General features: G+C 41.1%; 1 protein-coding gene across 1 annotated transcript; it reads left to right on the plus strand.

The window, feature by feature from the left end:
- Positions 1 to 272: 272 nt before the first annotated feature.
- On the plus strand, positions 273 to 15,552 carry LOC108936817 (Na(+)/H(+) exchange regulatory cofactor NHE-RF1-like). The gene is made up of 6 exons (XM_018756400.1): positions 273 to 1,010; positions 9,824 to 9,994; positions 11,812 to 11,965; positions 13,063 to 13,103; positions 13,632 to 13,757; positions 14,238 to 15,552. The coding sequence occupies exons 1-6, from the start codon at positions 528 to 530 to the stop codon at positions 14,382 to 14,384; spliced, it is 1,122 nt and encodes a 373-aa protein (XP_018611916.1). The 5' UTR covers positions 273 to 527; the 3' UTR covers positions 14,385 to 15,552.
- Positions 15,553 to 16,486: the final 934 nt, after the last annotated feature.

Consider the following 16,486-nt stretch of genomic DNA (forward strand, 5'->3'; position numbering starts at 1 on the left):
CAACTGTGCCTGGACTTTTAAGAACTATCTATTACTGTTCGTAGATGTCGAGGAACTGGTTGCGGTGACATAACAAGAATTTGTGCCGTTAACAAACATGTCATGTAGCGGTTAATGCAAAACAAGCATTACAAACAATGGCTCTCCACGAGTCTTGTTTTCCTTTTTTTAAAAATGCGCTTGATGATTTTCAATTGCGGATTGGTGAAAGTGTGCAGCCTGGACGTGTCATCACGTCTCCTTATGCAATAGGCTAGCGGAATCTGTGAGTCTGAGCGCGAGCCCAGGGAGGGGCTTCCTTCAACTTGGCACTTTGTAGCGCCAAGTGAATCGGCGCTTTGCCCGTCTTCGACACCCAGTCAAGACGCCTGTTGGATAGGAAGGGGACGCAACAGTTGCATTCCTTGAAACACCACTTCTCCACGGACAAACGTCAGTGACTAAGGTGTCTGGCCGAGCAATAAGTTTCTCACTGGTACCCTCCTTCAGAAGAGAAGTCAGGCAGCTGGGAGCAGAGCAGAGGGAACATGAGTGTGTCCATCAGCACTGGCAGTGGCAGCAGAGACGATCTCCAGCCCAGGCTCTGCGTGCTCGAGAAAGGCTCCAATGGCTACGGGTTTCATCTTCACGGAGAGAAGGGCAAGGCCGGCCAGTTCATCCGGCTGGTGGAGCCCGAGTCGCCCGCTGAAGCGTCGGGTCTTCGGGCTGGGGACCGCCTGGTGTTCGTGAACGGGGACTGCGTGGAGAGCGACAGCCACCAGCACGTCGTGTCACGGATACGAGCTACGGTGGGTCAGCTGGAGCTCATCGTCGTGGACCAGGAGACTGACGAGCTGCTGCAGAGCCGCGGCATCAAGTGCCTCAAGGAATTTGTGACAGAGGGCATCCCTCCTCCGAGTGGAGAATCTGCGCCTGATGTGGAAAGAGAGAGTCCAAGAGACCCGAGCCCGGTGCCGGAGGAAAACGGGGGGATCCCTTTGGAGAAGGATTTCAGTGTTGGTTCTGACAAGGTGAGCCGAGTTCGCACGGGTATGGCAACTTTCAGCGCACTCCGCAGCAGGGCTGCGTTTGTCATATTTTATTGTGGCATATATATTTCTCTAGACGTGTGCATCCCAGATATCAAGCAAGACTTGTGCTATTCTTATATTTACATGTAACTTTATTGAGTGCTAGGTTAATATCTTTTGGGCCTCCAGCCAGTACTTGACAAGTTATGCCCCTCATTACATTTATTAGCCGTTTCCCTAGTAAAGTGTGTAATTCAAAATGAGAGGAACTGATTGATATTTGCCACAAAGCTGACTGTAAATGAAACCAAAAGTTTGTGCACAAGTTACAGTTTTCTTTCTCTGTTCCGGTATATTATTATTAGTATATGATTATGTCTGACCTAAGGAAACCCTAAGCTATTCCTAAGATGCGTGGAAAGTCTTATTTAATTAATTAACTGTGGGAACTGAATAAGCAATAACATCTGTTGCTTAACTTGGGAGTTACAGACTCCAATTTGATCATGTTCCAAAATTATGGAATTACTGTGACATCAGTGGAATTCTAGACTCCAATTTGGGAAATATTCCTCAATTATGAAATCCTTTTTAATTCTCTTTGGTTCGAAAATCCCATCCAGTGATATTTCTGAATCCCTAAATCTTAGTTTTAGGCACACAGTTGCTCATATTCAGCCCAGTAATGGAGATAACTGGACTATTAATGAACCTTTCCTAAAAGTATGCCTAACAAATAGGGAAATATATATTTATATATATAAACATATTCTATTTGTAGGGGGCGCGGTGGCGCGGTGGCGCAGTGGCGCAGTGGGTTGGACCAGGTCCCACTCTCCAGTGGGTCTGGGGTTCGAGTCCTGCTTGGGGTGCCTTGCGACGGCCTAGCATCCTGTCCTGGGTGTGTCCCCTCCCCCCTCTGGCCTTACACCCTGTGTTGCCGGGTAGGCTCCGGTTCCCCGTGACCCTGTATGTGACAAGCGGTTCTGAAAATGTGTGTGTGTATTCTACTTGGTTTAGTGTTAACTAGTTTGCACTGGAAGGAACATAGGAATATCATTTTTTTGTTTTGTAATACTTTAGTTTTCTGTGTGAGGTTAGGGGAAGACTGCATAAAATTCAGATAAAGTACGTTTGAAATGCAAGTTTTCAAATGCAAATTAAAATCAGATAACAACATACCACATTAATTAGCACTAATATGTTATGAAGATATGAAGAGAACTGAAGAGAATGTACTTGGTCTCTTAGCTGACTTAACTGCAACTGTGGTATTTCATTTACTGTTTCTGACATTGTTGTGCAAGTTCTCAGTCCCACATTTGTTGTTTGATCTGCCAGAGCCCTGAAAGAGAGGAAGCTGTTTTTTATGGTCTCTTGTTTAACAGCGTACCCAAATTACAAAGCAGTCTAACCACATTTGTCTCCTTGCTGACAAATGTCTTAGCATGATTGACAAATGTCTAAGCATGGAAGCCTGGCAGAGGAAAAACTCTCAGCAATGGATATACAGATATTACGTGCACATTTAAGAACTTTGTCTTACTAAACTCTTAATTTCTCAATTCTTTGCAAGCACAGCCTTTGTGTTTACATCCTGTTTAGTCATGTAAAGCAACTGAATGAGACTCTGGCAGACAGAAAACAACCCTGCACATTGAGGGGGTCTCTCCAGATCTTGGTCAGATGGTCTGTTTGTTGCAGCATTTGTTAACAAATCCAAGGCCTGCACATGTGCAGACATCTTGTGAGACAGTAATTTGTTTAATGTCTGGTCCAGAACTGTTTTTGGGTACAGCAAGTAGACACTCCTCTTGTCTTTCCAATTGTCTGCCATTTGGCAGTATATGCAATTAATGGTCTCCCCTGTAGCTCAGTTCACACTGAGCTCAAACATGTGGATAGCAGTCTTTTCCTCTTACTTAGATACTAGGAGTTTATAATTTATGGAGCTGAGATAATCTGCCCTCTCTTGAGTCTCTGGGTGGGGTGCTCACTTGATTTGAAGTTCCGCAAGGATGTAAATCTTGTAGCGAATTTAGCACTTTATGGATTATATGGCCTACCATGTTGTTATGTAATGTACTGGGCTTTCACCACTACGCCAAATGCTGACCTAAGTGGGGAAACACCTTTGTGGTGCCTTTTTTGATGAAGCACTGCTGGTGAGGCACTGACCTGTGAGATAGTGGGGTGGTGGGTCATGTATGTAGGAGTTCCACATTTTGTTCACATTTTCACAAGCCCCCTTTTCCATCTGCCATACTGATGCTGTCTTCATAATAACAATAATATTGTAACTCTTGTCATAGTGGTATTTGTTTCTACGGTTCTCAGAAGTTAAGTATAAGTTCAAATAATGCTGAGTGTCAGAATTATCTTTTATAAAGTTAACAACATTCTTTCGTACATCCATTTTCAGTAAGCGCTTGTTTTGACCAGGGTTGCGGAGGTCCGGGGCCTGACTTGGAATCACTTGGTACAAGGCGGAGGGTAATACCCTTGGGGGGCATTAGTCAATTGGAGGGTAGCCACATGCACACGTACTATGGGCAATTTAGCATTGCCAGTCAACCTGAATTGCATGTCTTTGGACTATGGGAGGAAACCCAAAGAGACATGGGGAAAACATGCAAACTCCACATGAACTGAGCTGATTTATAACTTACGCCCAAACAGCCCAGGCTCTTTGAGACGACGGAACTACCCACTGCACCATCGTGCCACAAGAAATTAACAAAAGAAGTGCATGATTTTTTTCCCACCTTGTTTCCTCTGTTTTCCAAGAATATTCCAGGATAACACCACTTCTGCCTTTTCCTTTGTCCACTCTGTGTCTGGCGCCGTACCAGGAAGGGTGTGACCCAGTCAAGGGTAGAGTAAAGGGGATACATGCAGGGAGAAATTGCCCAGATTGCCAGTCTCTCATATTTCAGAACTAAGAGGCATTTTAAATGTCTTTTTTTCACAGCGTCTCTGCTGCTTTTATTTGCCCACTAGCTGTATTTTTCTTAAATGACACATAATTTTAGTTGTAATGATAGTACTACAGTTGTACTACAGTTTTTTGCACAGAAAGCTGGCATCCAAAACAGCCAGCCTTACTTCTGGTGATTTTTAAAACTTATATGTGTAAAAGGAAGACAGAAGAAAAAAGTCCTTTTAGAAGTTAATTTTTAAGGTTTTGTTGTATAAATACAGCCCTGTATTACTTACTTTGAACTTTGAAATTAAACTTAATAAGCAACATTAACACTGAATGGGGGAAAAAGGGTAATGTTTGCTTAGTTTTGTAATGGTTTCTTGTAGACTTTTCTCAAGTTTTATTAGAGGCACATTCTTTTGGTGCAGCACTAGCAAAGCAAACCGGCACCAATAATCTTCTGCTCCCCCAGGCTGAAGTGTAGGATGACGATGTGAATGCTGATGTTTGTAATCCGTGCTGAACGAGTTCCTGTGTTCATGACTGCATTTATAATGGACCAGAAGTCTTTCCTGTGAAACTGGATCTGGCATGGCCCAGTAATTCAACTTCAGAGTGGAAAATGAAGTGGGCTTTTCTGTCCCACGTGCCAGCAAACTGCGAGTAAAAACAAGAGCCATTAAGATATGGGTAAAAGCTGACAGAATTTTCCAATGAAGTTTAACTATTGTTCAAATAACATTATAATGACATTCAAATGACAACAGACCTAGGCACCCTGAATGCATATAACAAGCACTGGGACACGCAGTGTACTGGACTTGCAGTACTTTGACTGTACAATATCTTTTAATGACCCTGTACATGGGTGGGCCTTTCATCGGTGTCTAAATGTGCTCTACAGTTTAGTACAGATCTAGTACCTAACAGTAGGACAGACAAGGCAATCTGCCCAGATTACTTCAGCTGTAGAAATGGGTGAAAACAAAAAGTTCAGATAAAAGCTTATGGAAGGAACAAAGTCATCTACTGCTGCAAAAAAAGTAAACTGTCTAAGTGTGAAAATACAGATTAAAGATATCACTACTCAGGGCTCAGTGCTTTTCAGGCCGTGCAATCTGAAGGCTGTAGTTCAATAACATGGACACTGTTTCCTCACACTGCAGGTTGCTAAAAAAAGTCTGCTTTCATACAACATCTTCCTGTCATTGTCTGTTTAGTGAGGGACAGAGGCGACATTCTGGCGAACCACCACCCCTATGTGGTGACACTGCTGCAGGCTGAGTTCTTCAGTGCTGATCATGGAGAAAGAGTTAAAGCTGCAGGACAGGTGTGACACGTAACTTTAGTGTCCCTCAGAGAATTCTTTCTTGATGCCCTCTTCAGCTTTGCCCTATTCAGAAATGACAATAACTTGAAAGCTCTACGGAACTGCAGAAATCTCTCTAAGTTCATATGGATTCATACTCTGGATTCACGCAGAAGTTTTCAGAAAACTTTAAAGATACAGACATACAAAGATACAGTTTTTTTTGTAAATGTTTCTTCCATATTACAATATCTGCTTCAGGTGATTCAAGAGTAACCTCAGTAAATTATCACCCACAGCAGGTTTGTAAAATGCTGCTTCACTGAGCTCCTATTGTTTATGATATTCCCTGCCGTTGATTGATATAGCTGTGCAATTTACATAGTAGTTGACTGGCAATGGCTGTAGTCTCTGCGCTCAGACTCTGTCAGAGAAAATGTGTTTAATAAATACATGCAAAATAAAAAAGCTGACATTATTGTTAGTATAGACACACCACTAACAATAGTAAACTAGTTTGTTATTGTTTTGAGGGTTTTTTCATTTGTAATTAAAAAAGTTGATAGGTTAAAATAAAACCATGCTTTAACAGAACAGGTTGAATACAGTTAATGGAAGAAAGGGAATTTTGAGCAGTTTTCTAATTTTATCACTGCATTTTACTCTCTCTCTCTGTGTGTGTGTGTGTGTGTGTGTTACAGAGAGAGAAAGAAAGAAATAGAGACAAACAAAGTGAGTTTGGGAATCGCCCTTTCCTCCTCTCTCTGTTTTTTGGAGCTTTGTGTTCCAGAGGAAACAGGCCATGTAAGAAGGCGGAGGTGCGTGGGGTCAGACTGAGGAGGCTCAACCATGTGACTGGTTTTATTGTATTTAAATTTGAGGTCTTGAATGTGTGTGTTTCCGTGTGATGCACAATTGTGTGTGAGAGCTCATGTCAGGTAATTGAAAAATAACATTTGAGGCCTAGTTGGGCAGTAGTTGTGTTGAGCTGGAGGTGATGTTGGATCAGTGTGCTCTTTTTAGATCTTTGTGCATTGGGTCTTACTGCTGATCTCGTAACAAAGAACTCAGTCAAACAACCAGGCTACTTCAAAAATATTACAGAAAAAGAAAGGAAAATAAAACCTTAGTTGTCCATATCAATTGTTGTTTGTTTCAGTGTGAGGTAAGTGGGCTTATACTGGCATGTGGCAGAAGGTTGAGCCACAGTTGAGGACTTGCTGTTAAAGTGGGAAAACTGTAAGCTGTAAATAAGTACGCTAGCTGGAGATAATTTGTAAATGGGCACAAAAAGACGAAAGACCAAGTGACATCTGCACTTTTGCAAAGTGGTGCATGTCTGAGCAGCAATGTTGAAAGACCTGGGGTGTAGCCTCTTCCTGACCTTGTCAGGCCCTTGTCCATCCTGAGCTGAAGAGGATCAGTTTAAACTTAAAGGGGTGGGCCATCATTTTGTCTTAGGGTCATATGGGAGTGAATCATCTTGTTAGATCTACTTAGATTATTGCTTAAGTGTTGTTCTGCAATGTTAAACATGTCTGAATGTGTATCTACCTTGTTAAATTCCTTCTGTGTGCAAATATACTTGGCCATTAAAGTGCTACCTTTCTTTTTATTGTACTATCTTAAGCCTAACTTTAACCGAAGAGCGGAAGGGGGCGGAGAATCAGTTTGAAACAACACACTTGCCATTAGTGATAAAATTGTGTTTTGGAAATTTTAATGTTTCACTCAGTCTGTGGTAATACCATACCATCTTAAAGACATAATAATAAGGTTTGGTGATAAAAGTTTTTGCTAATTGCAAAAGTGAAATGGGAAAACGAAACAGGTGAAAATAAATAAGCTAAATGTTGCAGGAGGCCTGGCAAGCATCGACAGAGTCTAGCTGTGGTTTTCCGGCCTCTTCGACTAGCTTCTTACTTTGAAGTTCTGTTACTATGGAAACAGCAAGAAGTTTCAAAAGGAAGGAAGTGGTGTGAAAGGGGTGTGTTGCTGCAGTCAACATTTGTGTTTTTTATGACAAAAAACTATGTGCTATCTCCTGAGAACCTGCAGTTTAATTTTTAGTAGCGCTTCATTACAAGACAAATTCTAGTGTCCATAAGACAGTCACAATTTAAGTCTGTGAGGAAGAAGAATTGTTCTTTATGGTGATGTTGCGTCTCTGTTACTCTATACAACTAGTCATGTCTGACTGATTCAGTTCATTTTTAGTGAGCGTCTGACTTACCTCTGACTTTTGTCTTCTTTATTTTCCTCTTTGCTCTTCAGAAAGTCCTTTTGACATGCTGTTAATAGAGACCTGCTGACACAGCTCGTGAGGTTGACAGAACAACCTCACTTGCTGGAGGATATGTGTCATGGACAGCTTTAACGATTTCCAGAATGAGTAACAAAGCAAAGAGGACATGAAGATATTTTTTTCTCATGAATAACTGACTGTACTCTATCCCAGGTCTGAAGTAACTTACTTCAGTTCAACAACTACATGCATTCTACAGAATACAAACAATATAAATGGCAATACAAAAAAATAAATGTTAATTCACACATTTTTAGTACTATGCTCTTTAACTGTAAAATATCAAACCTAAGTATCCAATGAAATGTTTAGTTGGCCCAAGAAGGCCTCCTCAAGTAAATATGGGAATGGCATTTCCTTCAAATGTGGCCATTTCTTCCATAAGGGCCCCTGAGTCAATGATGATCAGGTAAAAGATAGGAAGTTTTTACTTCTACATGCATCTTCATTTTACTGACAGGCTGAAGAAGATGTTTTTGAATAGAAGAGCAAAACCTTTGTGAAGAAAGACATCCATACTCTAGCAAAGCACATGCTGGCGTTGTAGGGTTGAGATTTTGACAGACTGAGAAAAGGGCAGTTAAACAGGTCAGCATAAGCCGGTACTGCCACCTGTCCCACATTAGTACTACAACTTTATTTTCAGGCCTCATTTGCACCTTCCGTTGGTACTTGCCTGATGGGGAATACCCATATGTGTTACAAAGCTTTGCTCAGTCTGTAAAACAGCTGCAGTCACAGACGAGAAGTAGGATATCTAATTTATTATTGCTTTGTGTGTTTATCATTGAGCTGACGCTTAGATTACAAGAGTCTCAGAAAATACTGGTGATTGACAGCAAAGTAGGTGGTATTTATACCAGCTTTACAGTAATTTTTAAATATTTTTGTTGGTGTGTTAAAGTTCAAGCTAGTTACTGTGAAGGACAAGATGTCTTGTTGAATCCACACCTTGACTCTGTTTTCTGTTGATTTTCACTGCTTTCAAGTTTGTACAACATACATTCTGAATTGTGTCTCCCAAGGTGAGAAAACTGGATTTAAAATCCCATTAATGTCAAACACTGACCACCTGCAAAATTAAAGTTGTCCCATTTGTGCTTTGCTGCCCGTTGCATAATGTGGCTTGAAAAACAGGTTTCACTGGTGCTAAATGTCTGCTAGGCAGAATTGTGGGGTGTGTTCCCGTTAAATAAATGGACATTAATCCAGCTTTTTGTATGCCATGGGATAAGCGTGAAATTAGCACTAAGTTTTTGTCTTGGAACCCATCTGGTCCAGTCAGGCACATCAGTGTGCAGCCAGTTCTTGCTATGACCCATCCAACCAGGCACCAGTTCACCAGGTTAGCTGGGTCAGTGTTAATAACCACCTGCTATGATCCACAATGTTGACGACTAGGTCATGTCAGAAACAGGGAGTCCAGCGTTGACACATGTGATGGTGCATTAAAGAAAGAACACTGAGTCTGTCCCTGTGTTCACGAAGTTCTCATTAACATTCACACTTCCCCCCTGAGAGTAGACAAAGTAGGCCCTCAAGATCCTGTTGTAGGTATCCTTAGTCATCCATTAGAAGAAGCAAGTGTCAGCACACCCTGGAACCAGGGACAGAGCATCCTGTTCCACCTGAGACAGATAGTTTGGAAAACAGAGCCATATGGATGGATCACACTTCAGTAACATTTCACTAAATCAGAAAGACCCTGCGAAGAGGTCTCATTCAGTAGGGTGAGCAAAGGAGAGTGTGGAAATGAAATACTGACGTCTGTGATGTGCACCTAAGAGATGAACGGAAGTCAGTTGTTCACTTATAAATGAACAGTTCCAAGTTTCTGTTTGTTGCTTTGTTTGTAACCAAATGGACCTTGAAAGCCATGTTTATGTAGCTAAGGATTATTAAAACAATACAGAGACGCTAGCAAAATGGATTTTAAGTTTTACTCAAAGCCTGCTAAATAATGTAGGTTAAAGTTTTGTTGAAACAGATCTACAGATCCTAAAAGATTTGGCAGATGTTTTCTTGTCCTCTGTGAGAGTGATACTTAATTCACATAAACACCACAAAATTCTCCATCAGGCCTGTGCATTGATTGAGTGTGCCTCACCACCATCAGTCATAGTGTTGCAAAAATGCTACCAAGTTCTGACCCATAACTTGAAGATTCAAAAATGACTCTGATATACAGAGTTTAAAAATGTTTTTGAATTTGTAAAACTCAGGTAACAGAAGGTACAGAGACTGAAATTTCCTGTCCTAATTTTCCTCCTATACAGGAGAACAGAAGTGAACTGCGGCCTCGACTTTGCATCATCAGAAAGGGAGCATGTGGATATGGGTTCAACCTGCATAGTGAGAGGTCCAAACCGGGCCAGTACATTAGGGCTGTTGACGAAGACTCCCCCGCTCAGAGGGCAGGGCTCCTACCCAAGGACAGGATTGTGCAGGTAAATATCAGCAAGTCCACTACTGAAGTCAGTTAAAATTAAACCATCTACTAAGATAATAAATATTATAATGAATACTAAGGTACTGATTACATTCAGGGGGGCGCGGTGGCGCAGTGGCGCAGTGTGGTGGACCGGGTCCTGCTCTCCAGTGGGTCTGGGGTTCGTGTCCCGCTTGGGGTGCCTTGTGGCGGACTGGCGTCCCCTCCTGGGTGTGTCCCCTCCCCCTCCGGCCTTACGCCCTGTGTTGCTGGGTAGGCTTCGGCTCCCTGCGACCCCACATGGGACAAGCGGTTCAGAAAGTGTGTGTGTGTGTGTGTGTGTGTGTGTGTGTGTGTGTGTGTGTGTGTGTGTGTGTGTGTGTGTGTGTGTGTGTGTGTGAGTGATTACATTCATTTTGTGTTTGGACTGGCTTTATGGTGCAGCCCCTGGTGGTCCAGGAACATGTTGAGTTTTGTGCACCTATTTGTGTGATCAACATCGGTTCATAAAGTGGAAAGAAAAAACTAGGTTTACTTAAGAATCACAAGTCTGCAACTATGTCTCTCTTTCTCCTAATGTAATGCACAAATTGTATTTTCTCTGAGATGTATGTCACTTTGGAGAAAAGTGTTTGCTAAATGAATAAATGTTAATGCAAATGTAAATGTAAGTGGATTTCAGTGAAGTTGGAACAGGTCCTGAAACTCAGTGTGACCTGTGTGTGACTCAGTGGACAGGGTTCCTGGAGACATCACCCAGTCAGCTGGTTGAAGGACCTGAGCAAGTGTGTTGTGGCAGGGTCCAGCTGTCAATGGACAGCAACAAATTTGGCTCATAATTTGAATATATCTCATTGTCCATTCTGTGAGGGAAACCAGTGTCTGGTGAGGACATCTGCATATGTAAATGTGACTTTGTGGCTCATGCTAAAAAGGAAACCACAGCCTGGATACTATGCTGCAGAATGATATGATGTGAAGAATCAAGCAAAAACAAGCAGTGGAATAATTGAGCACTTCTTGGTCACTGTGTCCTTCTGGGGATCTAGCCATGCCAAGCCCCACTTTTGGTGGGACACTTCACTGAATTCTTAACCAGCAGGCGGAAGGGTGTGCATTCTGTGTTTGCGTGTATGTCTCCGCGTGTTGTGAATAGACACAGGATTTCCTTCTTGGAGTTGCAGGAAGATACACTGATAATGCTGAGGAATAAATACTGACAGGGATGAACCACGACTCTAGTTTATGGAAAGGAACAAAGAAGATTGCAGATAAAATCAGGCAGGAGGTGATCATTTTAAGTTGTACTGAAAGAAAGCTTTAGATGTTCTCAAGAAACCATTGAGATATTTATTTAGATACAATATAAAGTCCTCTATACAAATATGTACAGGCATATATTTATTTAGATAAAGAAACAGAAGCAACTGCGCTCCATGGCTGAGAAAGCAAAGATAATGATAGAGGAAATTTAGCATGAATTATTTATATAAATCTGTTTTGAAAATAGAGGGGGTGTGGTGGCTCAGTGGGTTGAACCACAGTCCTGCTCTCCAGTGGGTCTGGGGTTCAAGTCCCGCTTGGGGTGCCTTGTGACGGACTGGCGTCCCGTCCTGGGTGTGTCCCCTCCCCCTCCAGCCTTACGCCCTGTGTTACCGGGTAGGCTCCGGTTCCCCGTGACCCCGTATGGGACAAGCGGTTCTGAAAATGTGTGTGTGTGTGGTTTGAAAATAATTTTAAGGAAAAAAAATTACATTTTTAACATGAAATACAGATTCTTCAGTCTGGAAGTGTGTAAGGAGTTTAATACTGTACATGCATGTGTGTTTACTCCAGGTGAACGGTGAGTCGGTGGAGGGGAAGCAGCATGCGGAAGTGGTGGCCACCATTAAGGCAGGGGGCGAAGAGACTGCCCTACTGGTGGTGGATCCTGATACAGATGCCTTCTTCAGGAAGTGCCAGGTCTCCCCTACAAAGGAGCACATTACAGGTAAGGCTTGTTCTCCTCAAAGGAAAAATGAAGATCTGTTTTTTTGTAGACCAGCTGGTAGTGTGCTTATTGAAATGGTGGACCAAAAGTGTTTTTATGGAAAACTTTGCCCAGAAAAGTGTTCGGAGAACCAAGTTTTCTGTTTTTGCTTTTGATCCTCGTGAACTGAATTTCTGTGTCCAAACACATTGTCTTTGGTGGTTCATTTTGGATTTGAAATGAGCAGAATTCCTCTTTGTTTACTGCAAGGTAATTTGAACCCATGTGGTTTCTTATCATGGCCTGTGTGATCCTTCACACACATACACAAATCCATTCAAACCAATAAATTTGGTCACACGTAGACAACACACCCTTAATCACTAATACCCTCATGCTTTGGGGCAGAACTTTTGTTTGGTTACTATGGCTTCAGTTGCATGTGGCTCCTGAACCTGGAGCTGTGACAGAGCTCAGCCCTGTTCAGCTTTGTGCCTACAGGAGGTACACAGTGCCGAAAGTTTCAGTCAGTACAATACATAACCCATCTCCTGCCTGTCGTGCTACTGCTGCTGCTTGCTGGTGTATAGGGAGCAGAACAATGGATGGTAAGCAGCGGGTGGAATCAATTCTGGTAGAACTGAGCATTAGTTCACTTACCCTAAAACTGAGGCATTTTTACTGACTTGTATAGAATTTTTTCTGACAAAGACTAGTGTCTTTCTCCCTCAAGCTTGAATTGTCTTCACCGGTGACTAAAAATCGTTTCCAGAGCACGACTGTTTAGGGAGAAGCCAAAGAGAAGAAGTCTGGTGTGATGGGTGTTCAAGTACTCAGCTTATCAGCGTTCTTCAGATAGATTGCTCCTTAAGGAAAAAGGGCACACTGTCTCTGTGGTTACCCTGAAGTATTGCACCATGGTGATCTGTCTGGTCACATTCGGAGCTGGGTGGTTTGAGAACTGCAGGTTGTTGGGTTGCATCCCAAGAGAGACACTGGTGTTCCATCCAACTATATCCTGTCTTGGCAGGGTCACAAAATGCCATGTGAAAACTATAAACCTTTTTGTAAATCAGGAATCGAGCACTGATATGTATTTTTTTCTGTTTGCTTTGAAGGACCTTTGCCTGAACCCATCACCAATGGAAGTGAGGAGAAGGTAAGTTGTCAGTTGTCATAACAGCTAAATGATGTACATAAGAAAGCCTACATAGCTCCCTCTGTAAATACAATGTCAGTCTATAACATGAAATGTGTGGGCCTCTAAACAGTTTTCTTTTAATCAGAAAGGAGAAATATAAGGAAATTATATAAATTCAGCAGAAACACATAAAGCTGTATATTATAGATATCATTTGAAGGAAAGTTTCTCGGTATAAGAATGACAATACATGTGCAGTTTAAAGTTGCGAAAGCTTATCTAGAGAAATGCAAAAAAGTGCCTTAATTCAGAGATGGCAGTCCCAAGTCTGCCCCCTAGTGGCGAAGCTGATTGTAAACCTTCTTTTTGTTGGCAAATAACTGACAGTATCTTTTAAATTTACAAATCTCATTTCTGTCTTGATGATAGACCTTAGTTCATTATTATTTTTAAGGTGGAACATTTCAGATGGACTTTGCTGAGTGTAAAGTATAAATATTCCCTGCCTTCCTTGTCACAATATTGATTTCCATTCGTTGTCTTCAGATTAACGGTGATGTGTCCAAAGAGGGAGAAACAAAGGAAATTGAGGTGTCAGTCAGCCCTGCTTTGTCCAATGCTTCGTCCGATGCCTCTTTCTCTGCTCCAGCCCCTAAAACACCACCCCCAGAGGTAAATTTCTTTACATTATTATTACTACTTTTATTTACCTGATTTTTATTGTGTCTGACATAGATTTGGGGAATAGTCTTAGCTCTAAATATGCTGCCTGTGCTACCCTTTACATGGGGCCCCTTACATCCCAAGGGTGCAAATCAAAATGTACAATGACAGTTATGCATTAGTATGTCATTCTGAGCCAGTGCACAAAAGCAGAGAGGGGGTCAGTATTAATGCTAGAAATTAGGCAGCAGAGGTAAAACAATAAACAGTATCACAGTGGTGACTAACATTAACAAGTATTAATTAAGTTTCTTTTTGCTTTTCTTGCATGCAAGACGTTGCTAAAAAGACTGCTTTTCAGTCTGGAGTTATGAGATCTCCCCACTACACCAATCTCATGCTCTGTGTCCCTTTTGCTTAACCATACTTCTCCTCTTGCTCTGCCTCTGCCTCCTCTTCCTCCTCCTCTGCTCGTTTCCTGGCGGGCAGTTGGTAGATGAGCTGCCTGGAGTTGGTGCTCTGAGCCTGACCATGAGCCTTCAGCAAGCCAAGGAGCGAGCCCATCAGAAGCGCTCCAACAAGAGGGCACCCGCTATGGACTGGAGTAAGAAGAATGAGCTCTTCAGCAACCTATGAACCTCTTCCCTCCCCATCTCTCGTAAACACACATAAACACAAACACATACAGAAAGGCCTCCAGGTATGTCCAAGACTAAGCTTTTGTGTAGTCTTTGTGAATTACAGTTGCATTCTTTATATGTTTTATTTCTGAGATTCTTGACTGATTACCACTTAAGTTTGTTGGTGCTGCCCAAAGGACTGAGTTCTATAGAAACCTTGTAATGTCTGTTTTAGAAAACAACAGGATGTCGTTCTGGGACAGCAGTACATTTTCTTAGTGATGAGCTGTATTTTTGTATGTATGAGCTTTAAAAAAGTAGATCTCTATTCTCTTCTGTTTTTAAAATGTGTTGTTTTCTCAAAATTTTCATTGTCATTGTTAAGTGTTAATATCTATGCACTCAGTGAGAAAGGAAACAAATCCAAATCCAAAATGTATTTTTTTTTCATTGGCACCCAATATTAACAAGCTTTTTTCTACCACCATAGTAGGTCATATTCATGTAGTGGGTGAAATAAGTATATGCAAAAAGTGAAAGGCAAATAAGGTAATATTTAATTCCGTGTGAAATGAACATAAAGGAGTCAGAATGTGTTTCGCTGGACTGTTTCTAATTAATTTTTCCATTGAGAGTGTGTGTGTGTGTGTGTGTGTGTGTGTGTGTGTGTGTGTTACATATAGAATAGTGGTGTTTGTGCACACCAGTGTACTTGCGGGTGCACACTGGAGTGTCACTGTTGGTCAGGGAGCTTGCCATAGAGGGTACCTGGGAAATTTGATGACTCTTCTCTTCCTAAGGATCAGAATGGTGTGTAAAAAGTTTTACTTTAAATGTTACTTTGATTGGAGGCTATAAACTTTTAAAAACTGGCAGAAATGTATATTATTGGTTGTTTTCTTTTGGCAAACTTTTTCAGGAAAAACTTGTTGGGTTGTTGATCATAAACCACTCTGAGTGAGCTACTCAAAGCCAGCAAATGCAAGTGTTGAAATTATCAAGCTCAAAACTGTATAGTTTTTAATGGCATTTTATGTTATGTTTTTCCTTATATGTATATCCTCTTCTGTTATTTGTACTATTACTCAGCCCTAAAAGGCTATTTACTGTACATTTTACATTTGTTTCTCTTATTTTTATTTACACTCATTGTATACATTATATGTTGTTTGCAGATGTACGTATCTTAGTAGGCAAAAAGTAAACATCTTCAAAACACATCTCACACTGAATCTTAAGTGTTACAATTTTAAAGATGTGTTTTCAGCAGAAATTACTTCTCAACATTAATAATGTGTTTTATTAATCATTGATCAAGATTAATCTATTAAACTTCCCTACAAGTAACCTCCTTTGTGTTTTAGAAACACCCTTCTTAGGTCCATCATATATTCATTTGTAGTAGCAGTAAAATTTTTTGGAAACTAAAAACATAAGAGCACATTCTGAATGTGTCTACAAACATAACGAAATACCAGCAGTGTGTGTTACAGCTAAAAATGTTCAAAACACTTACTCAATGACGGTTGTCTGCGTGACAAACTTAAAGGTTCATTATTACTAAACAGGGACAAATGAGTGAGGAAAACCTGTGACTGTTAACTTAGAATGCTAGAATGGTGGTGTATATATACTGATACTTAAAATGGAAGAGTTTATCAAATTTAAAGAATTGGCATTTGTACACTTTATAAACTTGGCTCTTTTTTGGATGTTTATGTATAATAAGATGGAATGGTTTTGATTCAGAACTTCCATACTTATATATTTAAAACTATTTACATAAAAATAAGCAGCTAAAATGACAAAAGAAAAGTGGAGAGAGCAGTTGTGAATTGTGAAATGGTCTCCTGTCACCACGAGGGGCATGAACCCTTTTTCAAATTGTGACAGTAGTAAGTAAAGGTTGTCTTTGCTCAACTGGAAACTAAACCTGGAGTGGAACCATCCCCACTCCAGCTTGTCACTTCTAAACACAAGTCACTTTTTTCACCGACTGGAAAATGCTCTTTAGTCATGAAAGATGTGCTTGTTCACCTCCCTTGCTAAAGAAAAGAACCAGGTTTTATCATATTTTTGTTCTTGTGTATTTTGTGGACAATATTCAGTTTCTATAAA

Source organism: Scleropages formosus, chromosome 8 (genome assembly GCF_900964775.1).
Source record: "Scleropages formosus chromosome 8, fSclFor1.1, whole genome shotgun sequence".
Taxonomy (NCBI): Eukaryota; Metazoa; Chordata; class Actinopteri; order Osteoglossiformes; family Osteoglossidae; genus Scleropages; species Scleropages formosus.

Bases quoted from the DNA above. Each gene is read 5' to 3' on its own strand.
- LOC108936817 (XM_018756400.1), top strand. From the start codon at position 528: ATGAGTGTGTCCATCAGCACTGGCAGTGGCAGCAGAGACGATCTCCAG. The intron at 11,966-13,062 runs GTAAGGCTTGTT...TTTGCTTTGAAG, and splicing joins TACAAAGGAGCACATTACAG to GACCTTTGCCTGAACCCATC. The intron at 13,104-13,631 runs GTAAGTTGTCAG...CGTTGTCTTCAG, and splicing joins CCAATGGAAGTGAGGAGAAG to ATTAACGGTGATGTGTCCAA.